The sequence below is a fragment of the Belonocnema kinseyi genome, chromosome 5 (genome assembly GCF_010883055.1).
Source record: "Belonocnema kinseyi isolate 2016_QV_RU_SX_M_011 chromosome 5, B_treatae_v1, whole genome shotgun sequence".
NCBI lineage: Eukaryota > Metazoa > Arthropoda > Insecta > Hymenoptera > Cynipidae > Belonocnema > Belonocnema kinseyi.
Genome location: NC_046661.1, coordinates 62,813,050 through 62,835,696, shown reverse-complemented (window position 1 = coordinate 62,835,696; position 22,647 = coordinate 62,813,050). Strand labels below are relative to the sequence as shown.

Here is a 22,647-nt window from a genome sequence, read left to right as displayed (position 1 = left end):
TAAGGGATAAAAAACAAAAAATATTTTTTCTCAACAATGCGTAGTAAAATTTTTTCTATCTTGGTGTAAAATAAGTGGGAGGCATCTACGAAATATTTAAACAACAGAAACTGGATGTGCAAGCACTTTTAGGTTAAACCTAATCTTAATTTTTCAAATTTAATGGCCATCCTACCGATAGAAATCTGAAATAATCACTGAAGATTCTCAGGCTCTGAGAAGCTTCAGAGAAATTCTCCGCAGGCACTCAGGTAGATATTTTTAAAGGTCCAGGTAACTCGTTTAAATAGTCTGAAGGCTTTAAAATGTCCTTTCCGAAATTTAAATAAGAATACGTCATAAATAACAAGCTGAGAGGCTAAAATTTATATAAGAATTCGATCATATATAACAAGCAAAGAACACTAAGGGCTCTTTGTTAAGCTTTTGGATTAAAATTTTAAAATCGATTTTTTAATTTTTCAAAGTTAATAGTCTAAAACAAACTGTGGCGACGAACTCAGATCGAAATTCCTCCTTCTGCTCAGTCGAACGACTTGTGGTAAGCAATTCGGGCGATTCCTATTGGCCTTATTTCAAGTAAGCGGGTCCTTCTAACCATTTTGATATTAACATCTTAAGGTCTCCAAAGTTTCTTGTGGCAGCGTCTGCCGAGTTCGACTTTGTGGGAACCCACCTCCACGCACTGACATTGGTTAACTCATCTATTTCTCTCAAACGATGAGTTGCAAATGCTTGATAGGTCCTTGGGTCTCCTTGAATACAGCACAGCACGGTTAACGACGTTTTTTGGAATCTTTTTTGAACTTAGATCAAATGTCAATACATCCTCGGTGAAGTTCCACTTTAGTCATAAAGCAACTTACTCCATGCATAGTTGTTGGAAACGTCTCTTCTAGTCATAAGGAATCTGTTGATGTTTCATCATTATTACTTGGGCCCGGTGTATCTTCCTTGGATTTTGCTTGATTATATAAATGTTTTTCATCACGGTGAAGCAACAAATGATGGCGTTTATTGCAGCCTTGCTTTGCACAGGGTGACTTATTACATTCAGGAGCCCGATGGATATATAGCAAATATTGAAAACATAGTTTCCTTTTCTTAGCCTATCCCCAGCGTTTACTTATTGTTTGCGAAATAAACTTATGGCAGTTGTAATATTATGTTGTGGGTTATTACAATAAATGCAGGTGTTTGGTTGACTGTCCTCACTACTCTTGTTTGTCTCTTTCTGTGATAAACTGTATTGTCGATTCTTGTTCCAATTATTTCTTCTGTTGTTGCAACGTTTTCCTCCTTCATTCTTATTCTCATTCTGAGAGATCCCTGGAATGACTCCCTTATAGCTGCCGGTTATGCAGGCTATCTCAGCTTCAAAGAATAGGAATCTCGATAAGGTTACGTAGCGTGGCTCTTCCGGCTTTTTTGCTCCTGAAGGTTCCTATTAAAATGCTGCGTCATTGCAAACGGCATCTTACTAGTGATATCCTCCATCAGTTTTGGACTATGAAGATATCCGATATGATTAGCCGCTTCTGTAGCCGCTACGCGGTTCTTAATTTTAGTTTCAAACGTAACGATAGCACAGGAGAAGTTATTTAATTTAGGAAGAGCCTTTATCTCCTGAACGATTTTCTGTGTAATCACAGCGGGATTACCGAAACCTAACTAAATGATTTCCTTTATTTCTGTAGCACTCTTGACTGTAATCATTGTTGACGTAACGGCGCTTCGGGCCTCCCCTTCTAAACAATTGTACAAGCGGGTCACATTTTCCTCATCTGTATATCCTCCTCTGATGATTGATTGATCGAACGCTCGTTTGAAACAAAGCCACTGCAAAACATCCCCACTAAATTTAATAAAATCCGTGAGCGTTATTCGCCTTATCATCTTATGTGCTCTCACGTCACGTGCTGAGGTACAGTGCGTAGCTTGTAGAGTCCAATTCAACCAGTATGCGCTCATCTGCCAGCTCTAATTCTATATATTCTTTCCTTTGTATAGCTAATCTTCGAATCTTTGGTTTCTCCTCAGCGGCTCATAATTCCACTTCTTTTTTTCTTTTTAAAGGACTTGAGGTACTTGCCCGGAATGATTTTGATGTTTAGGCACCTTGAGACAATCTTAAAAAGCCTAAACACTGATTGCACGATTCCTTGTAGGAAGTGGTGCTTTCTCATTCTTCTTGTCTGCTTTGCAAGCTGGTTCTTTATTCGTATCTGCTGGCATAGTTGATGCTTCTAGATTCCCCATAGGTTCATAGGGAGTTTCCTCTTCACGTGCGCCCCCTGGGCTTTCTTACCCTAGTCGCCAGTTTGCGTGTTCACTTCACACCTAAATCTCACAATCGACACGACACTAGTCACGCTTGAATTTGTTTTACTTTGATTTTTTCCTCTAGCCACCAGTTTGCTTTGTTTACTTTACATCTAAATCCTAAATTGACACAACACTATTCACGCTTCAATTTGTTCCGTTACGAAGCTTGCCGCAGACTGCACGCATCAATCGATTCTGGGACGTACTTACCATCTCAGCATACGACTCTTTCCTTGCCACTTACCCCCTCCCGAGCACGTTGAGGGACGTCTTATTTATGGTTAAACAGTAACATTCTATCGGATTCCCCGAACTGATCCAATACGTGGAATAACAGGTAATCGATTGACTCTATTCTGAAGACCCCCAAATGCTAACATTATAGCGAGATCTCATTCACGAACTAGGTAAAATCTTTCTTCTTAACATTTAACAATAAATAAATATTGATAAATGCGGCAACACCAGTATGGAGTACATTTTCTTGCCGCACCACTGATCCGGTTATCCACCGAAAACTCTGACCCCCCCCCCAGCCATAGCAGCATATAATAAATGTTAGGTCGCCCTGCCGTCGACATGCAACATTGTCTTGCAGTACCTTTTCAAGTTCCTGCTCTTGACGTACTAAGTTGTCTTGCAGTACCTTTTCCAGCTAACGAGGGGGGGGGATTAGTGGAGCGACACCATCCCCATAGTGTCTTCACTTCCCCACTCTGGTCAATTGTGAAAATGTAAACAAATAAATTCTAAAAAATTTAAATTTTTGGAAAAATTTGAAAAAAGATAGGCTCCGGAAGCTCGGACCAAGATCACTCACAAAAAGGGTCGATCCCCACGCAACTGGAGGTATATGTCATTCGCTGGGCCACTTCCAAGAACACCCGAGGGACACCAAAAACGGCGGACAATTGTTTAATGTTATTCTGTTTATTTGGCCCACTTAGCATTTCCTTTTCTCAGAATAACCTCGTGATAAACAACCAAATCAAAAACTCATAATATTGAACAAAAAACCAAGATATAAATAAAGGAAAAAAGAACAATTCTTTACACAATAAAGTTAACAGAAAATTCACAGCAGTAAAAACCTTAACTTTTCATGGACAACAGAATCGATAAATGTCCGAAAACACACGTCCATCCTTTTGTCTTCCTTAATCGACTTACAAAAATCAGCAGCTATTATTTTTATTTTATAATAATAACAAAATAATAATCCTCCTGAAATTCCTTTAGTACCACCTGACTCGATTCGTCGTCACGACACACTGACCTCTCCTTTTCTTTCATCTCCTTGCCCAAAAACAGACTTTCCTTTTCATGTTTATCGCTTTCGATTCAGGTCAACCTTTTTCCCTTTCATAGCCTGGAAGAGCCATCAACCCCTCAGCCGCAACAACAATCATCCCACTTATCAGGGTCGTCAACAAATGTAATTAATCATATTAACATTACTTTTGTTTAATTTATTCAAATCAGTTTTTAAATTAATAGATAATTTCTTGTTGTTTTTTAATATAAAGAATTTCCATGAATTCTCTCTTTCTCTCATTACTTTCACTATTCAAAATTTTAACATTATCCCACTCAAACTCATGGTCAACATCAACCAATTTCTTTGTATGTCTGGCCAGAACACTTATAACAGCGTTTTAAACGAATATTACTTTTGTGTTCGTCTATCCTAGTATTGAGAAGTCTGGCAGTCTGTCCCACGTACTTCATCTTACTGATCCTGCAAGTGACCTTGTAGACATCACCACCTTTTTCAAAATTATCTATAGGATCTTTCCAAAAATTTATTATTGAATCCATTTTAAATCGTGTACGGTAAATAGTATGAATTTTAAACTTTTCCAACATAAGTTCAATATTTTTAGAAAATTGACAAAAAATGAAGAAAAAATTATTAAACAAACTATATTCCTTTAATTCTATCTGATTATCTCTGGGCAAAATATTACGCTGTTTGTTTTTGATTTGTTGAATTCTAATTGTAAAATGTTCCTCATTTAAATTTTGTGGGTAATTATTTAGAAAACGTAATTCCTAACAATATTCAAACTTCCTGTGTGAAATGAAAAATGGGACAAACCTAGAGCTCTGTCAACTAAGTTTTTGATTAATTCAATTTTGTTTTGAAAAGGATGAGCTACCTGAATATGTACTTTTTCTATACCAATTGGTAATAATATTACCATCCGGACCCCTAATCACTTCTGTGTCTAAAAAACTGATTCTATTATCCTACTCTTCATGAGTAAATTGAAGTTTTGGATGAAAACTGTTAAAAGCATCAATGACCACCTGTAACTTTACTATAGGAACACATAATAAGGTATCGTCGACATACCAAAAACAAAAAGGCAAAACAAAATCTAATTTCTTGAAACCAGAAATCTCCAAATGTTTTATATTTATTTCTGTTAAAATCGGAGAAATTACTGAACCAATGTGAGTACCAAACTTCTGTCTGTAAAAAGATTAATTAAATTTAAAATAAGTTGAGTTCGTGATAAAAACGATCCCTTTGATAAAATCTTTTTGAAATTTTATTCTCAAATATTCTATCTTAACTTTAAAACACAACATTAAAAATAGTTGGGAATTCAGAAAAATAATCATTCAAAAAACGGTCCCCGATGGCAAAACTAGTTATGGAAGATTTGGAGCTTTATATTAAAAAACAAAAAAAAGTTATCTTTTAATTTAAAAACCGATTTGAATAAATTAAACAAAAAGTTATGCTAATATGATTTATTACATTTAACGGTTTTGTTTCATGAATTTTTTTTTACTTTCTTTATTTCTGATGTAATGATGACAGATATTTCTATTTTGTTTATAACACATTGATCTCAGATATCAAAGGGAGAGCACCGGTTCTTCGTTGCTGTCAATTTCTACCTGTTTACATTTTTCTTGCCTTGATACGGGTACTGTATGAGTACCGAAAATTTGATAATGCTCTTGTTATTTTTTTTTTTTTTATTTTCAATGTTCTTTTATTGTAGTTTGATAATATTAAAAATAAAAAAAGACTAAAGAAAGAAAAAAAGAAGGAAGGGGATGTGTTTGGTTGTCTTCTCATTTTTCTTTTAACTTTTTTATTTTTGTCCGGAATTTTTATTTTATTTTTTTCAGATTGCAATAGCAGCATTTTTTGTTGTAATTAAATTATTAAAAGGCTATTTTCACCCAATAAATCTAGTCAATGAGGTCTTTAAAAAGGTTTGTTAGTAGTGTATATTATAGTGTTAGTGAAAATCGGCGTGCCTATGCCAATGCGACTAGGCTACCAAGTAGACCAGCTGAAAAGGATTAAAAATAAAAATTTACAATTTGTAAAATTTTGAAATTATCTACGAGAAATATATAAATTCAGAATCTACAGATTTCGATTATTTCAGATAGCTAACTTTTTCTTTTAGAAGTTTAAAATTGGAATGAATGTAACGTATCTCGTAATTGGAATGAGAAACGCCAAAACAGACAACATTTTTTAATTCAACTTCAAAGTAGTATATTAGTATATAAGTTACAATTATTAATTTGCATAATGAGAAATTTCATAAATCAAACAAAAGTGTTAATAATTTGAAGAAAATTCTAAAAAAGGAATCGGTTTGGTTGTAGCCATGTAATATAAATAACTCTGCCCGCCCGGTACGTAAGGAATACAATAGTTTTACATTTTCGGTTTTAATATGGCATCAGTTGCTTTCACTTAATTTTCTTAGGGGGAAACATATTACATTTGACGAGCAGAACTACGTACTAATTTATATTTTTCGAAATTTTGTCATTTTTGGCTCTTGCATATTTTTTGCGTTGAACATTTTCAGTTTTAATATACTAGCAACAGTTGGTTTTATGCAAAAATTTTAGCAAGGAAAAAGACTGTGTGTTGTAGGTTTTTGGAGTTTGATTCAATCGAAAAATGTTACTATATTTTTTTGTAGGACTCTTCAAGGGGCTACCAGAAGTCTGATCAGAAATTCTTGAACTCTTTCAAAGAATTTCTCTAAAATTTTGGAATTTTCAAAATTGTATAGCTTTCGAGTTTTCAAGTTTTTGGTCTAATTTTTGGTAACTATTTCCAATAAGTATCATGAACTCTAGAACTATGCTAATCTATCCAAATCTCTGAAAAAAAATTATTTTTCAAAAACTGCGAGGGGCCGTGAACTTAGCCCCCAATTTCGAAAAATCCATTTTTAGAGTATTTATACGCCGGAACTATTTCTAAAAGTTATCAGTAACTGTAGAAATATTCAAAAGAATGTTAAAACCCTAAAAAAATCGTAATCTTGGAAGTGAGGGGCCAATTTATTTTATATTTTTACATTTTCTTAGAGGGGAAAGAGCCTGATTTTTTCTAGCAGAATTTAGTCCTAATTTTGGTGTTTCGAAATTTGATCATTTTTGCGTCTAGCGTATTTTTGGATTCTTACATTTTATGATGACATGGTGCTGAATTTCTTTTACATTTACAGAACATTGTATGAATGTTGAATCTTATGCATCTACATTCATTATTGCAGCTTCACAATGTAACTACGAAAATCAAAATGCCACGTTGGACTAACGTAAAAATGAAGAGTGATGATAACTCGAATTAGATAAAATTCTTCTTTGTAACTCTCCGTGATGCTAAAAAAAGGATCATATAGAATTTGAATGCCTGCTATGTAAAAAGAGAGATAACAGGGTTCACAATGCTCAAACACATTACCTAAAAGCGCAAATGAGTCATGACACATTATTGCAAAACGAGGACGAGCGCTGGGAGAGACTTCTTTTGCAAAAGAGTTTTTTCCTGTTAAATACACAGACATAAGAAGCTTCATGTTCATTATTATCATCATCCCCAGAATTGCCATCAACGTCATCGTCATCCCTCTCAGCTAAGTCTTTTGAAATTCCTAGAATTGCGAGTCCCGAAGATCAAGATGTTTCCGTAACGGTTCCGATTTTTATTGCTCCGACCTCATCCCTGCAAATATCTTCATCAGCATTGTCATTATCGCAGCCACATTTACAGTATTCACAAGATACACATTCGTCTGCAACCTCAATTTCGGGACCATCCTCATCTTCATTTCCATCAATATCGTCCTTTTCCAGCTCATTCCGTTCGTTATCGAATGAAGGAAATTCTACATTTGCCGGAGTTCCAAAAAGCTGCGATTCTTTCGAAATGAAACGCTAAAGTCTCGCAGCATCGTATGCTGTTTCTTTCGAAATAGGCCGAACCAAAGGATACTTCACTGAAGGCAGTATAATAAAAAATTGTGCGCTTTCGCCAGCGTCCGTTGCCCGATGAATAGTAGAAATTTCTTGTCAGCTTAGGGAAAAGGTGAAGAATTTCTAGATATTGTACCTTTACTGAAAACTACGAAGGGTATTGATGTGTACATGTATTTACAACAGTAATTCACCACTGCTACTGGTGAAGCAAGATACATGCCAGTCCATATAAACGGTTTGTGGGGTTTACTGAGAGACAAAGACGGTTTATCATCCATATTGATCCATTTCCTTATTCAGCAAGAAGCCTCGCGGGAAAAGCAATGCGATCAAAGAATACCAAGAGTCTAGTGATGCAGGTAACCAATTTGATCAGAGGTGGTAATCACTTTTTTTTCGCATTAAGAAAATTAATTCCTGCACTTATTAATAATCACGTTCACGACAAAAAATCCGAAAACTTTAAAGAAAATTTGAAGATCCTAATTTTTGTGAACTTACATTTCTAACAGATATTACAGCATATTAAAATTTTCTTACTTCGCAAATGCAAATAAAGAAGCAGATTCTTCCAGTTTTGATGCAACACATCAATAGCCTTCGTAGTGCGATCACAGATTTTATGCTTTGGTTGAAAAAAAAAACGATCTTAAATATTTCCCAAGTTGCAATGAACTCAGCAGGGAATTCCCAAATTTCAGTTTTGTGCGATTTGTTCCAGATTTAATGAACGTTGAAAAATAATTCCAGGACAGATTTAAAGACATTGATGTTAATAAACCTCATCTGAAATTATTAAATGCTCCGCTAGGAGTTAACATCGATGATCACAAAGAAGATTTGACATCTGAATTACAGATACTCTCTATAGATCCTCGTTTTAAGTTAAAAAAAGTTGTGCACGGGGAACAATTATTTAGTTTATTGCCAGGAGAAGACTATCCGCAATTGAAAATGATTGATCTACGAATACTAGCCTTGTTTGGATCCACATATCAATGCAAAAGTTCTTTCTCGATAGTGAACTACGTAAAATCTGAAGAAAGTACTTGATTATGTGAGAAAACTCTTTCGTCATTGATGAGACTTGCGTTAACAGAATTACAGCCTGATATCCTTGCTCTTTTCCAAGCAAAGCTAGGAAGTTGCTACTTGCGAAAATCACGAGAGAGTACGTCATCTTATACGTAAAGTTTTGTTATTTAACATTTGATGTGTTGAGCTAAAGTATTTCCGAATTGAAAAAATGTATGAATGGAAAAAATTATTCACTTTCCAGAAATAGAATCTAGGAGTAAAGAATGTCAAAGCAACGGGAAGCTAGAATTGGAACAGACTCGGTCGCGGATTACGATAACAACTTTAATTTTCAGTCTAAGCAAAAGATAAAAACCCAGCTGTCAAGATATTGTAGTGTTAACTTATCAGAAAATAAGTTTGATTGGAAAAGATGAAACATTTCCAAGTAAATCATTTGATAATTTATAAGTTCAAATATCATGGGATTCGATAATCGGTTTCACATAGTAAACTATTTATTTTACACTTAAAAAAATTTGCTTCTGAAATATGGAGATTCTAAATAAATTGTGCGTGGTTTTTTGCGACCATCAATAAAAAATTCGTTTTTTGGTTTTGTGGCTTTGGGGTCCGTAAATGATGAAGAAGATTTTATATTTTCATCAGACGTTTTGGCTCCATATATGGGCCCTCTTCAGGGCTAGTGTTAACTAGTGTCTATAGAGTGTGTAGCATGTGTACCGACCCTAATCATTTTCTGATGGCGTCGTGCCGCGTGTTCATGTTTCTCTTTTGGTTGGTTACTTTTAATAGTTTTTGATTAAAACGATACATTTCATTCCCTTTCTAGACGGAAAAAATGTATACGTAAAAAAGTCACGAATTAGTAGCTAGGTCTCCGATATGAGAAAAATTAATAGGACATCGACGTATTTTCGTAAATAATCTGGAAATTTTGAGAGAGAATTGACGAACTCTATATGACAAGTCTAAAACCGTTCATCACTTTTACTTCCGTAAATCGTTACAAAAATATCATGGGTGATTGGGACAAGTTTCACAGAGCACTCACGAGCTTGCCCGACTGAGAACTAAAACGTACGTTCTCCCTCATTTGCCCCGCACAAAGTTTCACCCACAAGCGCGGTGCGTATGTGCACTCGTATTAGTCCAAGGGCTAGCTACATAAAACAGCCTCCATTCGGTGCCCAAGGTCAATGTTCGAAAGTTGTAAGAAAAATATTAATACATCATGAAATGGCTACTCTGCCAGTCTGCAACTTTTGTGTTTGAAAATGGCAGCCGGTTTTCCACGGTGTAAAATCTGAGAAAAAAATTAATAAGGTGGCCGCGTCACATTTGTTTAAAAACATTCTTCAGGTTTCAACTAAGAGCGGTGAAAAAATGGCAGAAGTTGAGTCGTTTGGAAAACCCTTGGCAGAAGCGAATCAAAAGTCCCGGATCATTAAGGTTATAAGTTGTTCATTTCATCTTAAACATATGAATATATAATTCTGAAAGAAAGTAAGGAAAATGTATGCATCGATAAAAAATACCTTTTATGTACTATCCTTGCATTTGTTTTGCATTTTCAAATCAACTATCTTCCCGTCACTTTCGTTTTACGTATTGTCAGTGCGTAACATTTTTTGCCATTGTCCCATGCATGCGTTTAAACGCAGATTGTATCATGAATGCAATGCAGGATCAAATAGGAAAACGTATCTTCCATAAGATTCGCCTAAAGATTCTCCCACATTAGTCATAAAAGTACGAAACTGACGTCATCTGCGGCGAAACGCAAACATGGGACAATGGGAAAACAAATTAACGCACAGGTAATGCGTCTTTCTCCATCATCAACAGATATGTCTTTTTGTACAATTTTTTTATAAATGAATGTTGCTTTCAGTAATAAAGCAGTCACTATGCAAGCCTTTTTTAGAAAATCTTTCAGATTAAAATGTCTAGCAGACATTTTTATAAATTTTTTGTGCACAGGCGTGTAAAATTACTGTTCCTGTTAAATTTTGTGGGACCTTGGCCAAGTAAATTATAATTTGTTATTGTTAAAAAATAACGTAATACAAGTTCACTTAAAAAGTTAGGTAACGCTTGGAACAAGCGTAAACAAAACACTGAATGAACGCGCGGACCGCGAAACGACACCATCAGAAAATAATTAGGGTCGGTACACAAACTACACACTCTCTAGACACTAGCTGACACTGGTTAGTGATTTAACGCAATATTCAAAACGCAACGCATTCCGGACTCATAGAACGCCACCCCTAATGACATTCACTCACTCTGAAAATGATCTGTACCACGATGCATACATCATGTCGACAACCGGATTCGTTAAGGTTGGCGCGCCATATTTATAATGATTAAATGTAATAAGCAATTATATATTTTTTTAATTTACAATAATTCCTAAAATTCTTATGCTTTTTACATTTATTATTTGTTGTGAACATCTGACTTACAAATTGAATCATTTTAAATATACGCTAACGGTTACTAATCAGGTTCGCCCTCCGCGACGGGTCATTTACTCTTACGACTATTTAGACCTTTTAGAAGAACGGACTGGCTATTTAAATTGTACCATTCATTTTTCTCCGTGCAGTATTTGGAAACGCAATTGTGCAACTCAAGTTAAAGTGTCGGAATCTGAGACAGCCAGTGCTCTTCTGTACTGACTTTTTCCCGTTAACTAATTTAGTTTTGTTGATTCAAAAAATTTTAGTTTTCAAGAAATGTAAAATTGTACTTAAAACTTGTTATAAACTAAAATTTAATAAAGTTGATCAATGTTTAAAAGAATATATATAACCAATAAATAAAATTCTACTCTGAAAAATGTGGATTTTACTCTGCATAAAACTACAAAATAATTTTAACTCCTCTTGTTTATTATTATATCGGATTAAATACATTGAATATAAACTTAATATAATTTTAAAAAACATAAAAGTAAATATTAATCTTTTCTTTAATTCTCGTAAATTCCCGTTAAATTCTCGCATTCTCGGTAACGTTCGGTAACTTGCTTTGTTACCTTCTCCAGATTTATGTTGCCGAGAATTTTCTCCCTTTAGATCTGATGGTGACACCCTGGAAAAGGCAGGTGGAAGAGAAAACTCGAAGAGCTTCACAGAGAAACCAGAGAGATGTTTAGACGTGCCAGTACTCTTACGGATGAACAATGGACATCATTTACGACGGTCAGGGATGAATAGAGGGGTGCAATGCGTGAGGCGAAGCAATTATGTTAGACGACCTTTTGCACAAACATTGAGAAAGGAGTAGTGCCAGCTAGACAGTCAACGCTGTTCTCTCGAAACCCGGATGCTCACCTGATCAAGGCACATTCTCCTCAACTGGTTCTGAAATACTGGCTGGTCCACGAGATTGTAGCCCCCCCCCCCCTTCGTGCAGGGTCTGGTCTGCCTTGAATCTTTCAGTCCTTACAAGTCTCCTGGTCCAGGTGGCATATATTTAGTCTTCTAATAGTAGGCCGGAGAAACCAGTCCACGAGGATCAACACGCTTACAGGGCTGGTCACCCGACCGTGACGACCCGGAGAGGAACAGTAAATCTAATCGAAGGACAACCAAAACAGAAAGGCTGCGCGATTGGAACCTTCGCGGATATCGAAGGAGTCTTCAACAATACACTCCCGGTCAACGAGTACTGCCCATTATGAGTCGAAATTGGTCATAATAAAAAGTATTATATCTCTGTCAAAAATTCATGTATTAAAAAATCCAACGTGGTTTTAAAGTTTGAACCTATACCATTTACATGAATATTTGTATTTTCTTTCAAAAGATCCCAGGATGACATTTTTCATTCAGCCGTTTTGAAATTATGACAATTTTTTTTGGAAAAAACACTCTTTTTCATTTTTTGTCATTCTTTAAAATTATTATATTTAAATTTTTTCTATAATGCATAAATTCCGAGATATTTAGCGATGAGAAAATAGTGTTACAACTGTAAAACGGCTCAATAGAAAATGTCATCTTGGGCTCATTTTGAAGAAAATACAAGTACGCATCTATTTGATCTGGATTTTTCTAAACTTTACAAGTTCCTTACAAAATTACACACGTTTTTTTATGAGCAAAGAACAATTGAAAAAAAGGATTGTTTTTTTTTACTATTAAAAACTCAATTTTTCATTTGAAAGGTATTGGCTCAAACTTTAAAACTACGTTGGATTTTTTTAAATACATGAATTTTTGACAGTGATATAAAACTTTTTATTTCGACCAATTCCGGCTTAGGGTGGGCTACGGTCATGGAATGGACCTGCCATATGTTATCCAACAGGAACCTTACAACGACAAAGGGGGATACCACTTTATGTAGATTTGTTCATTCGGGATGTCCGCAGGAAAGCGTTTTATCATCTCTGCTGTGGTGCATTGTAGTAGATGAACTGCTTCACCTATTCAAGACCGAGGTCTACCATGTTATAAGCCACGTAGACGAAATGCTGATCATCGTTCGCGGCCGCCATTTGGATGCGCTCTTCCGAGTAATGCAGCGAGCAAGGAGGATAATTGATCCCTGCTGCAAGAAGACTGGATTATCGGTCAATCTGTGTAAGAAGGACGTAGTTGTTTTCACCAGGCGGTATCAGTGGGTAACCCGAGTACACTAAAACCACGAGGACGAAAACTGAAAATTAAAGAACAAGCTTAATATCCAAGAGTCATTCTAGATTAAAAACTGTTATGGAATGAGCACCTGGAAAACAAGTACAAAAAACTAGTAGCGACCAGCAGAGCTCTTAAAAATAGATAGAAGAAAAATTCATATCGCATGTGATGCACTGGCGTTCCTCAGGAACAAATAGCTGAGGTATTATTTTCTCGGTATAGTACAATAGCACAATAGGTTTTACCGCAGAGTTGTGGTTAGTTATTGCCCTTCCTTATTCTATAATAACAATACTAATTATCTTTATTATTTCAGAATACTTGATTGAATAGAAATATAAGACAAAGAAACATAGTTTTGCTATGTATCATTGTTTAATTTATCATTTTTGTGAATTTCATTTTTCAGGTTTTTTTTATATTGTATTTTCGTATTATTCTCTCAAAAATTGGAAGTGAATTTTGGAAATATTTCCTATGATTTGCATATTACTTACTTAGATACGTGAAATTTCTTGAAGCACGTGACGCTTTCTGATGTTTGTATTAGTCAAAGTGATCGGTTTGAAAATTGAGTCCCTTTTCTGGCAGAAGTAAAGATATTTATATATAAATGCGTCGTTCAATACTTCTGTTAAAATTCCTTTTTGTTTTTTTTTCTGTCAAATTTTAGTAATTCAATAAAATAATGTGGACTGTTTTACAATTTTTTAACTTAAAACTCTTAATTTTTCAAAGCAAATTAAAGTTTCATATTTCTTCCTCATTATGAAACTAATGTCCTGGCATTACTTCTGTTATCTCATCTGATTCCCCCTGAATATCATCACCTTTCTCATAAACCCCGACTATTTTCTACCTCTCTTTCTTATTCAGCTCTTCCTACTTTTTTACTCTTCTTTCAAAAGTCTGCATGGGTTTTCCATTTTTTTCATAATTTCTGTGCATTTTCTCATCTTTTTTTTTAATTCTGTCATCTCTTATTCTAATTTCTTTTCTTCTATCATCTTCTTCCGCTTGCCGTCTTTCATTGATTTATTTTATATTTTATTATCATTTTGAACCTTTCTCATGACTTTATATTGCTATCTCTCTAACTCAATCTTTATCCGCTCTATCTCTCTTCCATCTAATGAACTCCCGATTGAACCTAAACTCGTTATCCTCAATTTTTCATCTTAATCCCTTTCCTTTTTGCTTTCGCTTTCCCAGTTATCAATTCAACCGACTTCAAATAACCTTTGTCTGCATCGACCTTCGTATCCTACGTAAACTCTGCCGTCACTGCTACCGAACGCTGCTGCCGTACCTTACTCAGAGTCTCCAAACTTTCTCTCGCTGACTTTCTTCCGTGCTTCGTTCTCCCTACCTTAACCTGGCACCACTATTCGAGTGTACCATTCACCCCATCCTGTTCCTCACGTCAGTTAAACTGATCCTCCATCGCACCGAAATCAGTCATAATCTCAGAAAATATCACTTACCTTCTAGCAAACAATCGTTTACTCAGAGAATTTTTTACACACTCGATCAACTCACCTCAAAGTTCACTATAATTCCACCAAAATCGGTATCACACAATCACCGCTACCTAAAACTTTCATGGCGGAAACGGAATTTCACTTCAATTAACTCAATATGAGTAAATTATTTTACCATAAATTTAAAAGAGTGTTCATCAAACGTACGCGAAAGTATAAATGGTGTAAAACTGGCGATGGTCTGGGATTGGTGGAAAACCAATTTCTTTTCCAGCTTGTCCAATGAAAGTTACAAAAAATTACCAGGCTTAGCGTAAGTATTGCTGCTGCCTACTACATGTAAAGGACATTAGGTTTAAAAGTCCAGAGAGTTCTCCATTTAATCTTACGCAAGGGATGGTAAGGCACAACGCGGTAAGCGACAAATTGGCAAATTTTTACGAGAGAGTGTAACAAAAAACGTATATAGTAGAATTCATGATTAAGAGAAAAAACAAGAATATGCTTTCAAACTGATGTATTGTTGAATCGATGCCAAAAATGTTTGATTGCAAAGGACCTTCCAGTTATATTTATGAAAAATTATGAAAAAAGTTATTCAGTTTTTTTTCTTTTCTGATCAAACTTTTTGGCGTTCATTCAACAATATATTAGCTTGGAAGTGTATCATTGTCTTTCTACAAAAATCGAATTCTATTTTACAGAATGTAAAAACCCTCCAAATGTTTTAGAAACAGTTTTTTAATAATACTATAATATTCGATTTTAAAGAAGTTTCTATACAAAAAAAAGTTTCAGAAAAACTCGTCCTTACCTGGTTATGAGCTGCCACCATTTCGCACAGTTAACTGGGGCGAATCGATAAAGTTTTGCACGAAACGTGACTTAGACATGATGTAGAAAGTGCCTACATTGTCTCACGTTTTTAGTAGCTGTTAAGATGAGTTCTTTATGACCTAAAAGCAAATGGTCCAAAGATATTTGTAAAAATAAAACTTGTTAATAAATGCATTAAGATAAAAGTTACTTGTAGCAAATCATCTTGTGATGGGGCGAAATGCTATACTTAAAGTTTTTGACTTATTTAAAGCCCCTGAAAATGTTTTCCATGATTATGACTAAGTACTGTTACATGTTTCTATGTCTTGTACTCAAATTAGTACAAAACTAAATTCATCTATCATATGTAAAGGAAGAAAAAATCAAGAATTAGAGACAACTCAACTTTTTTATTAAATATTTATATTAACAATATAAATGGTTACTAAAATATCTTTATATGGAATTAATGAAAGATATTAATAGGGAAAGAAACAAAAATTAGCTATATTGTATGAATATAACCCGTATTTTATTTTTACATTGATTAGTTATTATTGACTATATGACTATATGAGTATAAACAAAAATTACTATCCTTATATTTTTGGTAGCGTTATTCGCTAATGTAAAACGTTTTTTAAATTTATTTAAAATGTATTTCAGCTGTAGCGATTAGCCCCGGAATCTTTGGTTTTAGGTTATTTGTTAATAACGTATAAACGTGGTATCAAAAAACCATGATTGCGAAGGATTTTATTTATCTTTGGAATGGCTACAATCGTCAATAGTTTCGTTATTTTGAAATTCCGTCTTGCGAGATACATATACAAGATTGTGTAGTGACTGAGAGCAGTCAGAGCTTAGCCAACCAGGAAAGCTAGCATTTGTAAATACAATTTGACTTTTTAACTAAACTTTTAATGAATGCTTGTATATATTTTCAATTTTTATTTTGTGAATGGTCCGTGGAAATACTACGCAAGTTCCCATTCTTGATATTAGAGTCTCAGAAGTGAGATGGTATTTGTCGCGTTTTAGTAAATTGAGTCAAAAAAATTCAAAATGTTCGGTAACTTTGTAGAAAAACACTCTCGAATTTGAACTTGACTAACGGGTAACGGATCACTCGAGTGTTTAGTGTGTGATTGCTTTCCACCTTTGTGTCTACGATCAGGCCTATTGTTTAAAAAAATCTTTCTGTATAAAATTTGGAAAAAAGGATTTACAGTGAAAGCGACAAGAACACACTTTCAGGGATTTTCCGAGATGAGAACATAAAAATAAAATGTGTGAATCCTGATGTATTCCAGAAAATTTATGAAAATAATAATTCAGTGAGGTGAAAGTATTGATTAAGCCGTTCAAGAAATTTTGAATAGTGACACTGACGCGGTAACATTTCAAAAACCCGAATGCCTCAAAATTACCAAGGTATTTTCTACACCAGATCGAGATATATATCGAGAAATATCTTATTCCTGATATGTCCGAAAAATCCAAGGCTGAAGCAGAATTGGAAATAATATGAAAAAAGCATACTCCCTTCCAGTTTGACCCTAGAAGATTGTCTTCTGCTGATAAAAATGATTTAAAAACTATTTTAGAATGATTAATTGATTTAAATCGTATAAAATAAGCGAATATGCATATGCATGTATCACCTATTGTTCTTATAAAAAATGAAAATGGTGAAACACGTATGTGCGTAGATTATAGTACATTAAACAAGTACATCATAAAAGATAATTATGTATTGTCTTTGATTGACCATGAAATTGGCGTTTTGAATGATAAGAAGTTTTTTTCAAGGTTAAATATTAAAGATGGGTTTCACCATATTTCGATTGCGGGGGAGTCACAGAAGTACACATCTTTCGTCACTACTTTTGACCAATACGAATTTTTATACATGCCATTTTCTCTGAAAATTACACCTTCCCGATTTCGAAACTTCGTCAATAGTGTATTTAAGAACTTAATTAATTACAGTGAAGTTATGGTGTATATGGACGATTTACTAGTAGCTACACAAGTGATTGAGCAACCTCGCCTCGATAAATGCGAATTTTCTTGCACTAATATTGCATTTTTGGGTTATGATATTTATGAGGACGGTATTGGTCCAGCAGCTAAACGTATTGAAGCTGTATTGTGCATTGTGATGCAAGCTCTCATGGATTCGGTGAAATTCTCATATATCGAAAAAAAGATTTTAATTACATTCAGGTCTTTTATTTTTCGAAACGCGCGACTGCAGTTGAAAGTCGTTATCATAATTTTGAGTTGGAAATGCTGGCCATTGTTTATGCGTTGCGAAGATTTCGAGTGTATAACAATGGAATTGAATTCAAAATAGAGAATGTAACGCATTGACATTGGTCGTAAAGAAAAAAGTTTTTAAACCCGAATATCTAGATGAGTGATGAGTCTCCAAAGCTTTAAATATACGACGGAGCATAGGGAGGGGAGGAAGATGACTCACGTAGATAGGCTAAGTAGATGTAATATGATTAGTATTCTTAAAGAAAATTTATTTGAAACGAATCTATTAATTGCGCAAAATAAAGATAGCCGCATTGTTGATATTCATAAGAAAAATGAGGTCATGCAGGATAAATTTTATGAGCTAAGAAATGGTGTAGTTTTTCGATAAGCGGATAATGGTAACATAGTTTTGATGCATGTGCCAACCTCCATGAAAAAAAAAGTAGCCGAAGTGCTACAAGGAAGCTATTCGTTTCTGGATATGAAAAATAAAATCTTTTATCATACATAAAATTGCTGTAAATGCACAGCGTTAAAACCGACTTCTCGTAAAGCCGATGGCAAGTCAAGGTGATCTAAAAAGGTAATAAGTCGTTCGAAATAATACACGTGGATCACATTGACATTTTCGATAAAGGATGAACTCAAAGAAGGAACGTCTTTTACTTCGCACGAGTGTCAGGACTTTTTAAACGAATATGATTTCAAGCACCAGAAGGTTGCGACTGGCTCTCCACGAACGATTAGGCGGATAAAATTGTCAACAAAGTCCTAGACCCTATGTTGGGAAAATTGAGCGATCATGATTTTGGTAGAGAATGGCCTAAAGGTGTAGCAAAAACATAATTTTCTATGAATAACATTGTAAATGTATCTACGGGCAAGGAGCCCAATAAGTTTGTTGTTAAGGTTTGTATGGTTTGCGTCAACGTGACAAATAAAAATGATAAGGATTTGATTGCACTCTGTGCCAAAGCCGATTCAAAAATCAATGAGTCGTAACATTGATAATACTAATATAAATCGAAAAGACGCGCATGAATATCAGGTAGGCGACTATGTCATTTCAATCAAGTGACCCATCTTAAATGCGAAGGTCTATGGGAACCAAAAAATATCTGACTATGGTTTGTGTGTGTCTTACGAATAACGAGCTCTTTCTGCAACTGAGATGAAACTTTTATTACAATCGATTTTGAAGGACATACAAACTTTACCAAAAGTAAGATAAAGATAGAGACATAGCGAAATGTCAGGTAGTCGACAAGCACTGAGAGTAGTCAGAGCTTAGCCGACCAGCAAAGCTAGGGCTTGTAAATACAATTTAGCTTTTTAACTAAACTTTAAGAAAATGCTTGTATATATTTATAATTGTTATTTTGTGAATTGTCTATTGAAATACCATTTAAGAACCCATCATTGACATTACAAAAATCAATATATATTTATTTATATAGACGATAAGGTAAAGATACTGTGTGATCTATTGAGCACAAGACCAATTTGAAAATAGAATTATTAGGCCTTTGATGATTTACAAAAATTATTATAGCGATTCGCCCCAGAGTAGAGACTAGCACCTCCAGTTGACGGTATGCATTATGCCGAAGTACTTTTTAGTATTTTTTCTGTCATGAAAATATGTCAAATTACATAGAAATGATTTGTTATATGTTTTTAGACATGGTATAGATTTGGATAACCCAGGACCAAATAATTCAACTTCAATATTGAACAGCTGTTCTCCTGGGGAAGCTGTGCATTCTGCCCCTTTGTCTGATAGCGGTGATAGTACTGGCAATCGATCGGCTGATAATGCAACTCCACCGATGCATTTTCTTACGCCGCACGTTGAAATTTCGATCCCTTATCCAGAACAAGCCATTAATCAACATAATGAGAGTCCGGTTTTATTAAATGGGGAGACCCCATGTAGTCCACAAAGCGCCGACAGTAATAGCAATGTTCCGAGCAGTAGCCACCAACACCGATCTAATAACACCAATGCTGTTCACAGGTCAGTGCAATTTATTGCCTCGCAATGATTTATTCCCTTTAACTTCGCACTATACCGTCTCTCTCTCCCTCTAGCCAACTTCACTGGTGTTGGTAGGGTACTATATTAGACAGGAATATGCAACCGCCATTCTGGTCCCTGGACAGTTCGCGGGAAACAGTGCGATAAGCATGTCGTATAGTTTAATTAAAATTAAGTTTAGAATATAAGAAAAATGGTTTACTGCAGTGCTCCGTTTTGTAAAAATAGAAGCGAGGATGGATTTAAACTTTACCGTTTTCCACTAGGGCGAAGTGAAAGACTGTCAATGTAGATCATAAATTGTAGACGCGACAAATGGAAACCGAATTTAAATTCAAGATTATGCGAAGTTATTACTAATATTTATGACTATCACAATATAATTCAAATATAGGGGGTCTGGATATTATGTTTCAATGTAATTAAATTGCCTATGAGCATTTTTTTGATATATTAAAGCGAAATTAGATCCAGAAGAAAGTAAGATTAGGAACCCGTTTTTCTACAGAACCGCGCACATTAACCCACGCAAATAAAAAGGACGTATGATGTGAAATATAAATACCTATCATAATAAACTCTTGAAAAAGTATTGTATTAATGTTTGACCTATATTCAATTATTATTTTATTATTTGTTAATATTTATTTGAAAAATCATATGACTATAATTTTAGTGCACGTCTATTTATAAACTGAGTAAAATTTCGTTTGCAATCATAATTTTTGCAAGTGCTACGGTCTGGCCAATGTGTGGATTAAAAAATCATATAGTCGAATTTAAATATTTCATATATTATATCGCATGTAATTTTATTTATAATTTATGTTTTGATAACAATGCTTTAATATAATTTAAAAATAATTAATCTATATCATGTAAGTGTATTTATATAATTCGATATCAATTTAGCGATTTTGAATTTGGCGGGAAACCAGAATGGCAGCTTGCATATTCCCATCTAATATTGTACCTTAGTGTTGGTTAGCTGGAAGAATCATTGCGCTCGGAAGTAAATAATTTCTGAAGAGAAATCTTTTCAATTAATTTGTTAACGCAAGTTGATGTACGTGAATCTGATAAGATGGGATAACATTCGGATTTCAAATTGGCTTCAATACATGTGAAACCTTGAAGGATTTCCTTGTACGCTTTTCCACAAGAACCACAGAATTCAGATTTATATTAGTATTGCAAAGGTTTTCAGCAATTATGTGATTAATTCTCTTGTACTTTCACTAATAACCTTGAACAGACTTTCCACACAATTAATCCAGTTTGATTCTGCACTAAAGCTAATAATTCACAATTAACTTCAGTAATCAATCTTCTATGTTAAAAGCATCAATTGAACTTCGAAAGGAATATTATAGAACAGCAATAAATCCGTAAAGGGTCGCAGAAAATGTTTTTGATTAAAATAAAAAAAAAACACTTTTACTTGTATTGATGGTTTCCTTACTAAATTCACCTGAAGGTTGAATTTGAATGGAATACATTCCTGAACCTATTCCTTAATCCTATTTACTTACAAAACTCCAATCCTTGATAATTGCCCTTTACTCTGAGCTTTGCATTTTTTACATTTCTCAGCACTTCTAATGTCTCACTAACTGGTCGTCTGGAGATTTCCAGTCAGCGATTATCTTCAAAAAAGCGAATTTTGTTTCTGAAACGTTTTGGATATTTCATGACAATTTTCATACTAGTTTTTTTTGTTACAGAAACAGTAGTGGTGGAGATGAAACCATCACTCCATCAATTTCACTTATTCCAATAAAACAAGAACCAAACTGTAATGGCCTAGATGAAAATGGTGCAACCTCCAGTAATCTACCGTTGCAATCTTTAATAAAGGTCTCTCCTCTAAAGTCATTGTTGAGAGATGATCTTCGCAGAAAATTGTCGAATAATTGTCATAATAACAATAATAATAATTCATCTTCAAATCTACATTTACGTGGTGAACCTCCGTCTTCTACTAGACCAGATTCTCGTTCGAGCGGGTTGCAGTGTACACACTGCAGAATAACTTTTCCTGATCAAACTTTATATTTTTTACATAAAGGTTGTCACAGTGAAAGCAATCCATGGAAGTGCAATATCTGTGGTGAACAGTGTTGTAATCTCTATCAGTTTAATTCACATTTGCTTAGCAAAAGTCATCAGTAATAAGGGAACAAAAAGGCACTTTAAATATTTTTTTTATCAATTTGTGTAAAATTTTTATACACGAAAGAAGTTTTTTCGAAATATATTATTTTAATCTATAAAAGATTGTATTTTTAAATGGCACCATAAGACTTATATCATGCTATTCTTCCACATTGAACCAATGAATGCTGCGCTCGCAAAGAATGAAAAATTGTGTATTGTATAGTCCGTAAATTCTAAAATTATATGGAGTTTGATAATAATAATAATATTATTTTTATTATTATATGTCAGTTTAACAGAGACGCTCTTAAGAGTCATCTACTAGAAGTTTACTCACACACGCCCTTCTCGATGACTACTATGAAATTGACCCTTTGGAATATACTTAACCCACTGCTACACGCTGCGATAGCTGTAACATTAGTACACGCTAAAGGTACTCCGTACCGCACTTCCGTTTTTAATCATTTATCAACGTTCATTGACCATTTCATCTGTTATAATACGAAGGGACTGTTTAGAAAAGGACTTTTAAGTTATATAAAGTCTATAATCATTCAAAAAGTTTCCCTCCACCCCCTTTTCCTTCACTAATAATTCCGCCGAACAAGAA

General features: G+C 34.5%; 1 protein-coding gene across 6 annotated transcripts in view; it reads left to right on the top strand.

Moving 5' to 3' along the window:
- Window positions 1-22,270, top strand: part of LOC117172735 (zinc finger protein ztf-16) — a 202,389-nt gene extending 180,119 nt beyond the window's left edge. For 4 of the 6 annotated variants that reach the window (XM_033360909.1, XM_033360906.1, XM_033360908.1 and 1 more), the window contains 2 exons: window positions 19,521-19,856; window positions 21,602-22,049. In XM_033360909.1, the coding sequence (XP_033216800.1) occupies window positions 19,521-19,856; window positions 21,602-22,049 (784 nt within the window). Of the gene's footprint in view, window positions 1-19,520; window positions 19,857-21,601 lie in introns of all 6 variants that reach the window. The other 2 variants (XM_033360911.1, XM_033360907.1) reach the window with 2 other exon arrangements.
- Window positions 22,271-22,647: the final 377 nt, after the last annotated feature.